At 37.8% G+C, this 17,701-nt stretch overlaps 1 protein-coding gene across 6 annotated transcripts in view; it reads left to right on the top strand.

Moving 5' to 3' along the window:
• LOC6047379 (peroxidasin) overlaps window positions 1-17,701 on the top strand; it is a 199,350-nt gene that overhangs the window by 93,921 nt on the left and 87,728 nt on the right. For all 6 annotated transcript variants that reach the window (XM_038259687.1, XM_038259685.1, XM_038259686.1 and 3 more), the window contains one exon: window positions 13,710-13,945. In XM_038259687.1, the coding sequence (XP_038115615.1) occupies window positions 13,710-13,945 (236 nt within the window). The remainder of the gene's footprint in view (window positions 1-13,709; window positions 13,946-17,701) is intronic.

The following is a 17,701-nucleotide window of genomic DNA, read 5'->3' as shown; positions in this document are numbered from 1 at the left end:
TACTGATGGTGCTGGGTTTGAATCCCGTCGGTTGCAACTTTTTTTTGTGTTTGCAAAAATTGTACATGTAGTGTGTAATATTAAGTGTTTATTTTGACGAAGGTGATGTGCATGCTTTTGCATGCGATTTTACCATCGGATTTTTTGCTGTGTAGTCACGCTTCACCCATTTGGGGCGATTCAAGGTTCCCAAGCGTTCCCGATTGCACCCATTTGGGCTAGGAAGCAGAGCGATCAGCACGGCATAAGGTTCACTTTGCTCGTTCCAGTTGAGGTAGAAGTCTTGATGCCGCGCACTTATACGGCACTTGAAGGGTGACTGTGGACCACCAACACCGTCACCTGTAAGGTTGCAAGGATTTAGAACGTCAGGCGAAAATCGTGTGGCTTTTTAGGGGAGCTTTGGGTGGGATTTGATGGTGGACTTGCTTTAACAAAATTAATGGAATATTAATGTATGATTTCTATGCTTTACTTGCTTGTATTTGATAAGGATTGTTTACTCTTTTTAAATCAAGAAAATCTAGAGATTTTTTTTAAAGATTGCGAGCCTTTGGGTTGAAAAGCATGGAAGTTATTAGAAAAGCTGGAGTACACGATAATCCACAAGAAAATAATTTGGGTTTTTATTCTTCTAAGAACACTGCTGTTACATTAGAAATATCTTTTCTAACTCCCTCACATTCTATGCTGTTTCAGGAAGAAAAAGTATTTTTTTTTTCAAAGAATATTGTTATCTTGCCAATTTTTCTCAGCACTGGCTGGACCGATTTTGATCAAACCGGTTGCATTCGACTTGGTTTAGGGTCCCATACATCGCTATTGAATTGTTTGAGGTTTGGATAAGTTGTTCAAAACTTAAATATAAAAATGTGTTTTCACATATAACCGGATCTCACTTGGATGCATGAAAACTATGTCCGGATCCATCATCCAACCCATCGTTAGTTAGGTTATCAAAAAACCTTTCCAAAGAGTTAAAAACATTGAAGATCTGGCAACCTTGTCTCGAGATAGGGCCACTTAAAAAATATTTATGTACTTTTTGGAAGCCGGATCTCACTTAAATGTATGTAAACTTTGTCCGGATCCACCATCCAACCCATCGTTAGTTAGGTTATCAAAAAACCTTTCCAAAGAGTTAAAAGCATTGAAGATCTGGCAACCCTGTCTCGAGATAGGGCCACTTAAGTGAAATTTATGAACATTTTTATTCCGGATCTTAAACATAGATTAAATTTGTGTCCAACCCCATCATATCACCCATTGTTGGATATGAGTGAGGAAGGCACCACCACATAGGTGGATTAAGTTAGTTTTTCGTTAAAATTTAGATTTATTGCAAAGTAGTGGCAAATTAAATGTATTTCTAGCTTGATTTTATTTTTATTATTGACAGTGATAGTCGTTTATGCAACATGTTGCAAAAAGATGAGTTTTTCAGCACGAGTCGTACATTCATCGAACAAGGTTTACCGAGTTGGATAAAAAGACTACTTTTGAAAAAAATAATCTTTTTGCAATTCCGAAAAACACCCTTAGGATGGAATTTTACATTTATTGTCTAGGGACCATCCATAAACCACGTGGACACTTTCTTTGGTAATCTACCTCCCTCCCCCTTCCCCCCCCTCCGTGGACAATTTCTGTTAGAGGTGGGCAAAACCGCTCTTTTTTTGGAGCCGCTCATTTTCGTTCGCTCATAAAATAGGGCGGCTTTTTCGCTTTTTTTTTTATTTGGATAAACATGTTTTTTTTTATCAAGAATTGTGTGATGGTTTTAGTTTTTTATTATATTGTATATTGTACGATCAGTTCCTAGCTGGACTCGGTCGCTGGAAACGACCGGCGACTCAACGACCGACGAAATAGGCGGCGGGCCAGATGCGGGCATAAAAATGTCAAAACCTCTTCCCCCCTCACTTCGTCTCACCATCCAGCTGCAGCTTTGTTGACAAACAAACGGAGCACGCGGTCGCATAATGGCGGCATCGAGCCAGAATTAGGGGTGATCATGTGAATAAAAATGAAAGTTTTTTCAAGAACAATAATATTTTTCCAACCGAATCAAAAAATTGCGAGCATGGTCAAACAATTATCCTGATGTCGGAGAAGTGATAAAAAAGCAAAATTTTAATCCATAATTTTTCTACAAATTTATTTTTTTCACTCCAACTGGGACCGTCCAAGACCGTTTCCAATAACCGTGAGAAGATGCCAGAAAATCTAGCTACGAGCTAAATCCACAATAAGTTATTAAATTTTAAAAGAAAAGCAACTTAAATCTACTTAAATTTAGGATTTTTGAAAAAATTGGTCTTCATTTTGCGAAATTGCCTTTATTTCCGCCATAATTGTAAAAATGCTGATATTAGCAGAAAATATTCTGCTTTTTTTTACATTCTGATTCAATCGATTAATGCCAAACTTTAATAGGGCAAGATCATTTTATTTTTGTAAAATGTTCCAGGTTAAGCTTTTTGAAATGCTCAAATACTTTAATTTACGATCAGTTGTACAATGAAAGTTGTTTTACTTTATTTAGAAAAGCATTCACTTTTTAGAGTCTTTCGATATATCTCGATGAGAAAGTTGCAATAGACCCCTTAACGAAATATGACGATTCAGCTCTCAAGATGTCGGAAAATAGCCCCTGTTTAACCTGACGTTTTTTATCCCAAAGTACTTAAGAAAGTACACCGTGAGACAAAATGTTGATATTTTTTTATATGTATTGAAAACAAATATAAAGCTGTTGGAAATTCTATGAATTATATTTATATACATAAAAATAGACACAAGTTTTCAAAATCATTCCATCTTGGAACGGTTATTTCAAAAGACCGCAGTTTCAAAATGAACCGCGTTTCTTTTTTTGTGAGCCATGGTGCGTCCGCTCTTTTTAGTGAACCGGCTCTTTGAGCGGCTCGCTCTTTTTTTGTCCACCTCTAATTTCCTTTCCTTTTTTGTGTGGAGTCCACGTGGTTTATGGATGGTCCCCTATGTATTTAGTCAATTCACTGATAAAATCAAAACTATATTGAAAAGTATAACTTTTCAACATAAGTGCTGAAAAGTTCAACTTTTCAGTACCCATTTCGGTGCTGAAAAGTGGAACTTTCCAGCACTTGTGTTGAGAAGTATCACATTTCGAATGACGGGAAAAGTAATTAGTTTCACAACGGAATTGCAAAAAAAAAAAAAAACATATTATAATATGAGGACCAGAAGCTTAAATATAATAGGGTTAAGAAATTAAGAAAGGTTAAGAATCGTTTGCCTAACGTTGTTTTATGATCAATAAATTAGGAAAAATGTAAATTAGAAGAGTAAAGTTTGTAAACAGCTTTTGTATTTTTTTCATTAAGTATTTATCATTCAACATGTTTCGGAAATATGTTGCGCATAGAAATTTGGAGAGCAGCATGTTATTCCGTCGAGCAACTATTTTGTTCATAGTTGCATCATATTTGCATTTTTACGTTCAATGGTAGCTTCTAATAGTTTTAAGGGACTTAAATCAAGCAACAAGATTCCATCAAAGTTTTGCAAATAACTTGATAAAATTGTGAGAAAATTAAATTGGATAGAAACAGGACTGATTCGGTTAATCATATGAAAATATTTTTTAATTATTACAAATTAATAACAATCTTTAAAAGTGTCCACTATATTTCGTTTTGACGGATTTTGGATTTAAATGAAATAGAGTTTTTTTTCTCTTGTTTTATATTTGGAATGAACTTTGAATCAACTAATTTTATACTAATTTTATACGTTAAAAGTTCAGATTTTAACACAACTTAAGCAAATAAATTCATTTCATGACATTAAACACACCCCAACATCCCCTACCGAACGCGGCCAACATTCCACACTGGTGGTGATTCGGTACATGAATTAATTCCGCTCGTGCTTTCAGTGCTGGATTAATTGCTGCTTTATATTCCGCTCATTAATCTGGGAAGGGGGCAAGGGGAAGGAGATGGAATTGCAACGCGTGTCGCTGGGTCAGGATTTATGTTTACGTCCTTCTGGCTCAGGACTCTGTGGCTTAGGGATCAGCAAATTGATGGCGGTAGCAACGGACATTCGTGCTTTTCAAGTGGAAAAGTTGTTTGTTTAGCTTTGTATGATGTAATGCTTAATGATTTAAAATTTTCACTTTGGTACACTCTAAACTGAATGTAGGTACATTTTCTTTAAAATGAAGAGAACTCCCTACTCGATTGATAATTAGCCCAAACTAAATATCGTTTTTAATTGCGGACTAAAATGAGAATTTATGGAAGCGAAAATTTTGCCAAAAAGGGCAAAACGAAAACAAAAAAAACGCTCCACCAAAAACTTCCTACTGGTCCAATTACTCACCAGTTGCAGAAGAGACTGCCCCAACGAACGAACGTCCGGTCGGCTCTGTCCTAATGACTTTATTTGAGCGTTAATTTTTGTTTCTGTTTCGGACATTTTGCGGCTGCATGTGCTTGGCTCGAGAAGAGGACAGGCTCCGAGTGCTGTGAGTGGAGCTCGGTCCTCTCGCGGCTAATTATAAATTGCAGTGTTGCGGCAGTGAAAGAAAAAAGGATAAAAAATGACCTTTTAGTGTCATCTTGTGGGATATGTGGCGATAGGGTGGGTTTTGATTCTCTTGTTTTTTTCCTAAATTTTGTAATTATATATTTTTGGTATTTTTTTCGTCTAAAATATATAAAGCTTTCTAGGTCCAGAGGAAAAATATAATTTTACTCAAAATGTAGGGAGTCCTCGTCACAGTGTCCTGATTCAAACAATGATCGAGCTCGAGCTGTCACAGTTCTTGGGAAATAAATATGTTGACTGAAATATCAAGGGATCTGAAACGCATGTAGTTTCCTGAAGTCCCCGCCAGAGGCGCTGTCAATATTGTTAACGTGTGATTTTTTTGAAAAGGTCGTATGAAATCAATATGTGAATTTTGTTTCCAAATTCTTATTTTTGATAGTTTTAAAACTTTTAACTATCTTTTATGAATATTGTAAGTATTACGTAAATTTTTCACATTTAATATTTATAAGATCAATGTAACGTATTTCCCTGAAATGTTTAACCAATTCCATGTTTACACCTCGAAATAAGTGAACTGATTTCATACAAGACCAAAACCTTAAAACCCATGGGTCGATGGGTTCAACTCAATGAAGTTGGCTCAAATTTCAACCACCAACCAAATGTTCAGATCAATCTAGAATAGAGAGCCTATATGGAGAGGCGAAATGTCACTCTCAGGGTTCCAATCGAACTGTCAAATCGGGGTTCCAATCGAGCAACAAGATCATGCAAGAACAAGGTTGGACTCAATTTTAAATAGTTTTGGCATAAAAACGAGACTTATAACAATTACAAGTATTGTAAAACTGTTGTTGATAATAATCTGGTAGTTTTTGTTATGTTTGTGCTTGTTCGGTATAAAAAAAGTGCCAGCACGAAAGAAAAACTACAAGTTTTTCAACCTTAAATTTGAATGCCTTTGGGTGTTTGAAATTTCTCCCAGAACATTTCATTTCCCTATGTAGGTCCCTAATCTAGAATACTTTTTGCGAAAAAGGATCACGCTACTGCAACATTGCCAAAATTTGTCGAAAAACTATTCTAAAGAAACCAATTTTTAGGGTTTACTCATAATTCTTCATACTCATAGGTATTATGAGTATGAAGTAATATGTGTAGTGTACGCAATGTGAACAATAACAAACACGATTAAAAAAACATCTTTAGTAATTATAAAAGGACGTAAAAAAATGCTTCTCAGAAATGAAGAAAATACAATTTTGAATCAAAAATGATTAATATTTGGCAAAATAGCTCCTGTGATTTTTGAAAAAAATGACAGTTTTTTTTAATTCTATGAGACATAATAATGTTATGTTTATTAGTTCACCCAACTGGCAGTCGCATGATTGTGATGCATGGCGGCATGAAAGTATATCAGAATCTGCATGAAATCTGTCCTTTGGTTAGCTTTTTGGTTGTATTTCACAAAAAAAAACTTAGTAGATCGAGGATTGAATCACCAACTTCTTGGTTATTGATCCGACACGCTACCACCGCGCCATGGATGCTTGATGAAAAGTGAGTGAAAGAGCACCAACATATGCTTCTCTTTGGAGTGTTGCTCGGGGACGGGCCAGCATTATGTGTGTTGGTAAGAACTGCAGATCGCTGAAATTTTTACACGCGGGCAAAAATGATCTACGGGCTTGCTGCAAAAAATGTTATAAAATATGACATTTTCTGCAGCAAATCCAATGTTGCAGATTTTGAGATATATTTTTCCTTTGGGTGTTCTATTACTGGATTATTATTTTTTAAAGAAGATGATTGATTTGAATTTAATGTTATTTCGGTTGGTAGTTTAAAATTAGTTTTCCCTATTTAATTTTATTTTTGCTAAGAAGAATCTCTGTCCCCTCCCCGTTCTACAAACTGACGTATGAGCACAATACACGAGTCCCCCCACCCCGAAACATGCACGTTGCCCCGAGAAATTTCTTCTGCACTCAAAATAATCCACACGTTGATGCTACCTGAAAAATCACGTAACCCCGATTTTCCCCTCGCTAGGCTCGTTTTACGTGACACACGTAAAAATAATGTGAAAGTGTACTGGCAAAAAAAAGTTTTCACGTTGATGTTACGTGAAAAGCCTTATGGTATTTTTCCACTAGGGTTTTCCATGTAGTTTTTATGTGTTTTGAAATGTAACTTCAACGGAACTCGAGTGCGCCATTCGGCGAAATTTCTACGTGATTATTTTAGTATGAAAATTGATGGCGTCCGGCGAAGACCTGCTGCCGAACTTGTTCTCGCAAAATATCATCAAAAAAAGAACAGACGGTAAGTTAAATAAAGTTTTAATGATTTTATTTATAAATAATCATAGAAATATTTTTTTGCAGCGGCCGAATTCTGGAAGCAGCATACTTTTACCGGTGGCCACTTGGATTCTGGCCCGTTCTAATATAAGCGGCTGGTCGTGGTGAACGACGCAACCGAAAATGTCACGGACATTGCGGACACTTGCCTGGGTGCGAGGTTGCTTTGCGAGACTTCTCGTCGGCCTTGGCCAGTGTGGTGCCCGCGCCAAAGTTGTTCGAAGCAGCAAGTTGTATCCGGCAAGACCAACGAACCCGTGCACGGAATTCGAGAGCTGAACGTGGTCGCCCCAATCATCTTTAACATCTTCCTGGCCACGCCATCCTGGCCAACCATCCGAGCACCCAACTTGATCGGAAACTTTGCCTAGTTGCTCTCAAAGTACCTGCCCCTGGTGATGTGCAGCCACGTTAACGTGGCACAGACAGAAGTACCACAACTAACGACAACGACTTCGAAACGGGTTCCCGTGCGGCCACGAAGTATAGCGGAAACAGAAAGCTACGTACGAACGTCTTCCTGCTCGGTTTCATGAGAGACTGGACCATTCTTTATAAATGTTAGCAAAGGAAATTGAATAAAACTATGATTTAAATTGAAACTAGAACTGCATTTCTTGTTTTTTTTCTGCTTGATAAAAAAAATATCAGAAATTAGACCACATTAGTACTAGAAGGTTCCTATAATGTTTACTACAACAAACATGTAGAAATCATCAATTGATTCATTTAGCTTTTACGTGTGAAGCACGTAGAAACGACGTGAATTGATCTGGCCAAGCAAATTCCGTTTCTACTAGGGCCGCCTCGTAGAAGTTACGTGAAAACTCTAGTGGAAAAATACCACATAGCTTTTCACGTAACTTCAACGTGAATGTTTTTTTGAGTGTGAAAAAAAAACATAACACAACCCCTCGCCGTCCGGGTTGGCTTTTCACATGGTGTTCTAGTCAGCTGGTTCGGTTTTCTACAAAGTCCTGCGCTTCCCGTCGGTGGTCCACTTCTGTCAGAAAGGATCATGCCAAAGCGGAAAAGCGCAAAATTAACAAACTAATATAATGAAAATTTATTTCTGGTGTTCTGGTTGCTGTCGCGGGGACTGGGAGAAACGTTCGCAGGGGAAATGTGGAGTTTTTCTTTCATTTTTTTCTGGTGTGTCTGGCGAGTGCTCACTCGAAGAAGGTAATTATTTTATTAAAAGAGGGAAAAGTCTATTCCTTCCGCGAAGACGGAAGGAGCGTCTTTTTCTTGGGAAGGAAACAGCAACAAAAAAAGGATGCTAAGGGTTAGTGGAATGGAGCGCATAAAAATAGGAAATATGGGAAACAACTTTTATTTGGCGTTGGGAAAAAGAAAAAGGTTTTCGTCCCTCATTATTGGCCCTCAGTGGAGATTCTTACAATGGTGGGTAATTGGATGAGAACGGTGAAATTGGTCAGTATTACCTTCTGTGGGGTTCGAATGAAATGGACGGTGTCTATTGAAAGAATTCCATTTCTGGACTATTGTTTTGCGAAATAAATTTTCATTGACTGGAAATAGGGAAGGACCCAGTTAACTCAATCCGAATTCTGAAACGGAATCCAATTAAAATCGTATACAAATTCCGTTTCAAACGCAACAACCGGTTCCGTGTTCGCACCGGTTGTTCCGTTTGAAACGGAATTTGTATACGATTCTAATTAGATTCCGTTTCAGAATTCGGATTGATTTGACTGGGGAAGAGCTAAACTAAATGTATCATTTGATGTGTAGGCAATCAAATATCAAAATTTATTTTGAAAAAGGCTTTGATTTTTTTTCATACACAGAAAAAAAAAGTTGAATTTTGGAATGTTGAAAATTTGGTAGGTTGAATATTACCTCTTTTTTGAGTAATATTACATAAAAATGTGTAAAAATGTGAACCTGATGAATATTCATCAAAAACTGATAAAAATTTATCATTTTGTGGGGTAAAATTATTCATTATCAGCAAAAGTTTTTGTGGGTGTAATTTTGACACAGACATATGGAAAAGATTCATCCCTATTTTGAGCCTAGTACCTATTTTGGTTCTACCAAACTTAATTCAGCGAAATTGTGCATTTCATAATCTTCAATTTGATGGACAAGAATAATTCATTTTTTCCTCTTAAATTCGAAATGAGGCAATAAATATAATATATCACTCTTCACTTATTCTTTGCAAATTGCCACTTGCCCATTAGATCCCGAATTTTCACCATTTTTGCTTACCGCTTCTTGACACTCAGAGTCAAGATTTGTGGCCTAAAACATAACAATGATTTAGCATGTTTGTCGACCGAATTTGTGCGGCTGTATTGTGATTGGTGCGCTGGAAGTGGGGACGCGAAGTCGTGATTATTCAGGTTAATTTTTGGTGTGCTTTTGTGTCGCTGTTCGTATCGGATGAGTGATTGTGCTAATCGAATAATAGCATCATTGGTGCGCTGGAAGTGGGGACGCGAAGTCGTGATTATTCAGGTTAATTTTTGGTGTGCTTTTGTGTCGCTGTTCGTATCGGATGAGTGATTGTGCTAATCGAATAATAGCGTCATTGGTGCGCTGGAAGTGGGGACGCGAAGTCGTGATTATTCAGGTTAATTTTTGGTGTGCTTTTGTGTCGCTGTTCGTATCGGATGAATGATTGTGCTAATCGAATAATAGCATCATTGGTGCGCTGGAAGTGGGGACGCGAAGTCGTGATTATTCAGGTTAATTTTTGGTGTGCTTTTGTGTCGCTGTTCGTATCGGATGAGTGATTGTGCTAATCGAATAATAGCATCATTGGTGCGCTGGAAGTGGGGACGCGAAGTCGTGATTATTCAGGTTAATTTTTTGGTGTGCTGTTGTGTCGCTGTTCGTATCGGATGAGTGATAGTGCTAATCGAATAATAGCATCATTGGTGCGCTGGAAGTGGGGACGCGAAGTCATGATTATTCATGTTAATTTTTGGTGTGCTTTTGTGTCGCTGTTCGTATCGGATGAGTGAATTATTCAGGTTAATTTTTGGTGTGCTTTTGTGTCGCTGTTCGTATCGGATGAGTGATTGTGCTAATCGAATAATAGCGTCATTGGTGCGCTGGAAGTGGGGACGCGAAGTCGTGATTATTCAGGTTAATTTTTGGTGTGCTTTTGTGTCGCTGTTCGTATCGGATGAATGATTGTGCTAATCGAATAATAGCATCATTGGTGCGCTGGAAGTGGGGACGCGAAGTCGTGATTATTCAGGTTAATTTTTGGTGTGCTTTTGTGTCGCTGTTCGTATCGGATGAGTGATTGTGCTAATCGAATAATAGCATCATTGGTGCGCTGGAAGTGGGGACGCGAAGTCGTGATTATTCAGGTTAATTTTTGGTGTGCTTTTGTGTCGCTGTTCGTATCGGATGAGTGATTGTGCTAATCGAATAATAGCGTCATTGGTGCGCTGGAAGTGGGGACGCGAAGTCGTGATTATTCAGGTTAATTTTTGGTGTGCTTTTGTGTCGCTGTTCGTATCGGATGAGTGATTGTGCTAATCGAATAATAGCGTCATTGGTGCGCTGGAAGTGGGGACGCGAAGTCGTGATTATTCAGGTTAATTTTTTGGTGTGCTTTTGTGTCGCTGTTCGTATCGGATGAGTGATTGTGCTAATCGAATAATAGCGTCATTGGTGCGCTGGAAGTGGGGACGCGAAGTCGTGATTATTCAGGTTAATTTTTGGTGTGCTTTTGTGTCGCTGTTCGTATCGGATGAGTGATTGTGCTAATCGAATAATAGCGTCATTGGTGCGCTGGAAGTGGGGACGCGAAGTCGTGATTATTCAGGTTAATTTTTGGTGTGCTTTTGTGTCGCTGTTCGTATCGGATGAATGATTGTGCTAATCGAATAATAGCATCATTGGTGCGCTGGAAGTGGGGACGCGAAGTCGTGATTATTCAGGTTAATTTTTGGTGTGCTTTTGTGTCGCTGTTCGTATCGGATGAATGATTGTGCTAATCGAATAATAGCATCATTGGTGCGCTGGAAGTGGGGACGCGAAGTCGTGATTATTCAGGTTAATTTTTGGTGTGCTTTTGTGTCGCTGTTCGTATCGGATGAGTGATTGTGCTAATCGAATAATAGCATCATTGGTGCGCTGGAAGTGGGGACGCGAAGTCGTGATTATTCAGGTTAATTTTTGGTGTGCTTTTGTGTCGCTGTTCGTATCGGATGAGTGATTGTGCTAATCGAATAATAGCATCATTGGTGCGCTGGAAGTGGGGACGCGAAGTCGTGATTATTCAGGTTAATTTTTGGTGTGCTTTTGTGTCGCTGTTCGTATCGGATGAGTGAATTATTCAGGTTAATTTTTGGTGTGCTTTTGTGTCGCTGTTCGTATCGGATGAGTGATTGTGCTAATCGAATAATAGCGTCATTGGTGCGCTGGAAGTGGGGACGCGAAGTCGTGATTATTCAGGTTAATTTTTGGTGTGCTTTTGTGTCGCTGTTCGTATCGGATGAATGATTGTGCTAATCGAATAATAGCATCATTGGTGCGCTGGAAGTGGGGACGCGAAGTCGTGATTATTCAGGTTAATTTTTGGTGTGCTTTTGTGTCGCTGTTCGTATCGGATGAGTGATAGTGCTAATCGAATAATAGCATCATTGGTGCGCTGGAAGTGGGGACGCGAAGTCATGATTATTCATGTTAATTTTTGGTGTGCTTTTGTGTCGCTGTTCGTATCGGATGAGTGATTGTGCTAATCGAATAATAGCATCATTGGTGCGCTGGAAGTGGGGACGCGAAGTCGTGATTATTCAGGTTAATTTTTGGTGTGCTTTTGTGTCGCTGTTCGTATGGGACGAGTGATTGTGCTAATCGAATAATACCATCATTGGTGCGCTGGTAGTGGGGACGCGAAATCGTGATTATGCAGGTTATTTTTTTTTGTGTGCTTTTGTGTCGCTGTTCGTTAGGGGTGAGTGATTGTGGTGATCGAATAATAGCATGACTTACTGAATTATTTGTGTCTTGAGAGTTATTTTCGTTGAGTAATTGGTGTTTTTTTTGGGATTTTTTTTTTGAGATCTTAATTAATTGTTTCGTGATTTTCAAAGCCCTTCCTATATCATCGTTGATCGGAAGGCACGGCGTCGGGTAAATTGTGTATAATGTTTTGAATAAGGTTTTATTTTTAATGGTGAAAAAGCCATTTCTATATAATGATCGAAAGACGCACTGACATTTTGGATTAATTAATAGTGGAGTGAAATAATTGTGTGTGAGTGACTTTGTGTGTTAACCAAAAAGACCTTCCAATAGCATCGTTGCTCGGAAGGCTCGCCGACGGGTCTGTTATGAAAGTCCTCCCCATAGCATCGTAGCTCGGGAGGCATCGAAAAGCCAATCCCTTATCCTACTAACCCAAAAAAATAATAATCACGTGATGCTTGAAGGAGATGCTGTGGATTCAACGGTCTCAAGCGGTATCAACAAGTATATAGCGAAAAACTGTGTGCTTGATGAGTCTGCAACTTCAACTATCGGACTAACATTCCTCCCTTTCGTTGAACTGCAGGCTTCTTGGGAGGGCACCGGTATTGACTAATAAAGTAGGGATCTTCAGAGGTTAAACAGTGAACGGATGGTTGGCTCCCACTGATCATTTTTGATTCATTGTTTAACTTCAGCTGATCTGTCAATAACGGAGTAGCAGCTCATTGGCAGTCAACCATGCTCATGCTCATGCTCATGCTCATTTGTGCGGCTGTATTGTACGAGTTCGGGCTGAACCGTACGTCAAAAAATCACCGCGTGCTTCGAGATTTCAACCAATCAGAAGGTAGGTCAAAAATAGGCACAAAGAAGGTCGTATCCTAGGAGCATTAGACCCAAAATAGGGACAGGCAACGATTTAGTTTGTTGGTCTTATACAGCGATATATTTTTTTTTTATCAAAAGTGTGATTAGGTACGAAAACGAACTTATTCATGTAATTCAAGCAAGGCTGCTTACAGTAAAATAGTGACAAAAGCCCTACAAATTTAATTAATTGATTAATCAAATAAAAAAACTTTTAATAAAATACCCTTTGTGAACAAAACAACAGCGATACTATAAATAATATAACCCTTCCATTTGTTATGTTTCAACAACTGTTATGATTTTTGTTGTTTTATTTAAAATAACATCATTGAAAAGGGCAATATTTTTAAAAGATACTTTTATTTTCTCACGCGCACTCCACTTGGCACCAAATTGAACGTTAAATGCTACTCTCAACCTTAACCTAACTTACTTTAATCCTTTGATTGAATACTTTAGAATTAATCCCATTTCGCCAACCTTCCCTCTGATATTGTCAACAGAAAACTTTTCCGTATTGTTCCAAAACCCACACAACGATAGGAGACTTTTTATCACCATCAGCTTTGACCGGGGGGTCGGTTCTGTCGAACGACCAAGTTTTCTATTCACCCGGGTGAAAGTCTTTCCTGTGCTTTTTCCCCTTTTTTTTCCTTCTCCTGCTATTCCGAGGCAAAAGTCCAAAAGCCTCCTCCTGCTGCTGGTTGTGCTTTGTGCCATTGTGCCACACGTGTCCCAAAACAAATCAAATTTATGTTTTCCTTAGCCACAGCGGAAAATTTCCCCAAAGGGGGTGGGAGGAAAACTCGGAAAGAAACAGAAAACTTCCGAATCGCATTGTTTTGAAAAAAGATGTTTTTTTGTGCGTGATGTTTTGGGGTAAATTTGCAATTATCAGACACAATATTTAAATAAAAAGCATTTTTTACAATTAAATCAAACAACTTTCTTGTCTCCCCCGCGCAGCTTCCTGTACGGCAACCAGATTCGGCGGATCCCGGAGGGTGCCTTCGCCGGGCTGCCAGCGCTGAAGCATCTCCGGCTGGACGACAATCCGCTGGAATGTGACTGTTCGCTGCTGTGGTTCCGCCGGGTGCTGCACGAGGCGCGCCAAACGCTGCTCGCGACCAGTTCCTGCGCCACGCCGGAGCAGCTCGTCGGCAAGAGTTTGGCCGACCTGGGCGAGGACGACTTCCACTGCAGTGAGTATTGTATGCAAGGTTTAAGAAAAATATATGGGTAATTATTTTATAACTGTTAAAACGTACTTACATACCTTAACATATACCTGTGTTTTTTGCATTTCAAATGATTTTATTAAAATAAGCATAGGTGCCCACCCGCAGTTGCTACTCCGTTATTGACCAGGACCTCCAGAAGTTACATCCACGAGCCGTGGAAGATGAGTGGGTGCTATCTTTCCTCGCTTCGCAACTTCTCAAAGGCCCCTATCATGCTGATCAATACCGGCGCCGGCCACGACCAGTGATAGAGTCACGGGGAAGTGGATGGGAATGTTAGTCCGATACTTGAGTGATAGAGACCGCCCAATCGACTGCTTCTCCGACAAAGTATCACATGAGTTTTGAGGGGGTTAGTAGATGGGTATGAGGTCAGGATTCACGGATGGCAGTGATGTGACCATGAGCATTTTGTTTATCGGTTGAATTTTTTAAATCTTAGGCAGCCGGCTGCGGAAAGATAAATTAGTGATGATTTAGAAAGTTTTTTTAATCGAACGCGTGCCAACCGAGCATAAGTGCTATGGGCTGGACTTATCAGTATATTTTTACTGTTTCTACAATTCAGATAACGTGAGCCAATTTCAAATCTCTTCGCAGCACACAATACACGACAAAAATGCGAAACAAAAGGCACACACAAAAAAACAAATCACTTTTCACTCCGAATATTTTTACGACCACGCGCTCCCTTTGTCAATTATGCACCCTTCTCCTCGCAGCGCACAATTCACGACAAAAATGCGAAACAAAAGGCACACACAAAAAAAATCACTTTTCATTCCGAATATTTTTTTACGACCACGCGCTCCCTTTGCCAATAATGCACTCGACACAAAAGAGACGGAAAATAACACGAAAAAACAGGACTGAGCGTCCACACAGGCACCGCACTACTGATCTTTCAAATGATTTTTTTAAAATATGTAATAAATTTTAAGGTACAGATCACGAATATTATTACAGGTTTTATTGAAAAAAAAAAATCAAAATACCTAATATTTTCCCAACCACAGATCAAAACATACTCCCCAAAGCAATTTAGATAACCTAAAATATCTCCTTAAATACCTTAAGATCCACACATAAAAAAAGAACTGGACTATAAAATATAATCTTTTGCATCTTCTCTGCTCCCGTTCTGCCTAAATTACAGCCGTTGGTCATTTCCGGAATGCACATAAAATGGAAAGCCTTATCAAATGTGCGTCTCGTGTGTGATTTTTCCTTTACGGTTGTCTTTCTAGGGGAAATATACCAGTGTTTGGGGCTCAGAAGTTCCAGATAGATGTCACATGGAGCAGACTAATTTTGGCCTTGAGAGAATTTTCCGTTATATTTAACTAAAAATGCATAAATACTAATCTTATTTGCACTGAAATGAAAAACTTGATAGTCAATTCTTTTCTACAATTTTTATCAATTCTACAAATTCTAGACCATAATTTAGTGGGGGACGTTTTTAAGGAACTTTTTGTAACTTTGCGAACTGGCGTTTAGTAAGAAATCATTTCGGGAAATGTTGACAGACTATTTGTTAGAAAAATATGTAATATTAGCTCTACTAATTTAAATTAGTTTTAACTGTTATTTATATACAGGGTTGACAGGTCAAAATTGCAAAAATCTGGCCAAGCGCCGAGAAAAAAAATGGGAGAATCTGGCAGACGAAAATTTAACAATTATAAATAGGGAACTTGATTTGCAAAAAAACACTATTTTTATTTTATTTTTTTTTATTTTTTGATATATTTTAGAGGACATCCAGTGCCAACTTCTCAGAAAATTTCAGGTTGTGCAAAAAATCTTTGACCGAGTTATGAATTTTTGAATCCATACTGATTTTTTTTTTAAATCGAAAAATTGGTCGCAACAATTTTTCAACCTCATTTTTCGATGTAAAATCGAATTTGCAATCAAATAATACTTTAGTGAAATTTTGATAAAGTGCACCGTTTTCAAGTTAAGGCCATTTTTAGGTAACTTTTTTGAAAATAGTCGCAATTTTTCATTTTTTTTAAATTGGTGCCCATGTTTGCCTACCTTTGAAAAAAATATTTTTGAAAAGCTGAGAAAATTCTCTATATTTGCTTTTTTGATTTTTGTTGATACGACCCTTAGTTGCTGAGATATTGTCATGCAAATGTTTAAAAACATGAAAATTGATGTTTTCCAAGTCTCACCCAAACAACCCACAATTTTCTAACGTCGATATCTCATCTCATCTCTCTAATATTTTAAAAGGGCGTAATAATAAATATTTGGCCCTTTCGAAATGTTACCCTCGATTCAAAAATTTTGAAAATATTTTTTTCGAAAAGATCGGAAAATTTCGCGAATGTTTCATATTTTAACATTGTAAATCGGACCATTAGTTGCTGAGATATCGACGTTAAAAAATGGTGGGTTGTTTGGGTGAGACTTAGAAAACATCGATTTTCATGTTTTTAAACATTTGCATGGCAATATCTCAGCAACTAAGGGTCGTATCAACAAAAATCAAAAAAGCAAAATATAGGGAATTTTCTCAGCTTTTCAAAAATATTTTTTTCAAAGGTGGGCAAACATGTGCACTAATTTAAAAATATGAAAAACTGCGACTATTTTCAAAAATTTACCTAAAAATGGCCTTAACTCAAAAACGGTGCATTTTATCAAAATTTCAATAAAGTACTTTTTGATTGCAAATTCGATTTCACATCGAAAAATGAGGTTGAAAAATTTTTGCGATCAATATTTCGATTTTTTGAAAAAATCACCATTGATTCAAAAATTCATAACTCGGTCAAAGATTTTTTGCACAACCTTGAAATTTCTGAAAAGTTGGCATCCATTGGTTCATCCAAAACTTTTAAAATCAACTTAAACATGTTTGGTTTTCAATCATTTTAGAGCAAAATTATGAACCTTGTCAAAATTTTCCCATAATTTCAGAAGAAATTGGTAAAATACTGTAGTACCAAAATAGTACCAAAATGTGGTATCCTGACTTAGGAAATGTTCTACAATTTCAAGTCATTTCATTAGGGGGTATATAAAAAAATCAAAATAAAAACTTTCGGTTTTCAATGAAAGCATTCGCTTTCAGACATCATTTTAGCGCAAAATTAAATACCTTGTCAAAATTGGTTTAAGTTTTCCCATACTTTCAGAGGAATTTGACTGTAATACTGTAATACCAAAAAATACCAAAAAAGTGGTGTGCGATCAGCGGCAAATTCTGAAATTTTGCAATATCAAAACAATACCTGTCAGGCACCTTAAATCTGGCATTCACAGATATATCTGGCAATCTGCCTGTTTACCAATCCTTTTTTTAAAAAAGGTCATACAAACAAAATTTTCAATTTTTGTTTTTAAGGTGATTTGAAACCGCCTTGAGTCAGGGCCTTTTCACAAAACTTCAGATATCTCCAAAAAATTTAGTTGAAATTACATCGAGAAAGAGGAAATCATCATACTTCATACTGTGTTCAACTGTGCAGAAAATTGAAAAAAAAAATCAGAATGCAACTTTTTTTGCCCTATTTACTTACTTTTCCAGGGAGTTGTCTAAGCCATTTGTTATATTATGTAACGGTTTTCATGAACATCCCACGTCACGCCTTTCGTGGACGCTTTCCTTCTCCAACTGTCATTCATCTTTCCTGTCTCTCTCTTTCATTCATTTTTGTCGTGAGTACGGACCTGAAAGGACGTGTCTGAATAAAGTGGAAT

This window comes from Culex quinquefasciatus, chromosome 3, assembly GCF_015732765.1.
Source record: "Culex quinquefasciatus strain JHB chromosome 3, VPISU_Cqui_1.0_pri_paternal, whole genome shotgun sequence".
NCBI lineage: Eukaryota > Metazoa > Arthropoda > Insecta > Diptera > Culicidae > Culex > Culex quinquefasciatus.
Note: the sequence above shows the minus strand (reverse complement) of the source record. Positions and strands in the feature narration are given on the sequence as shown.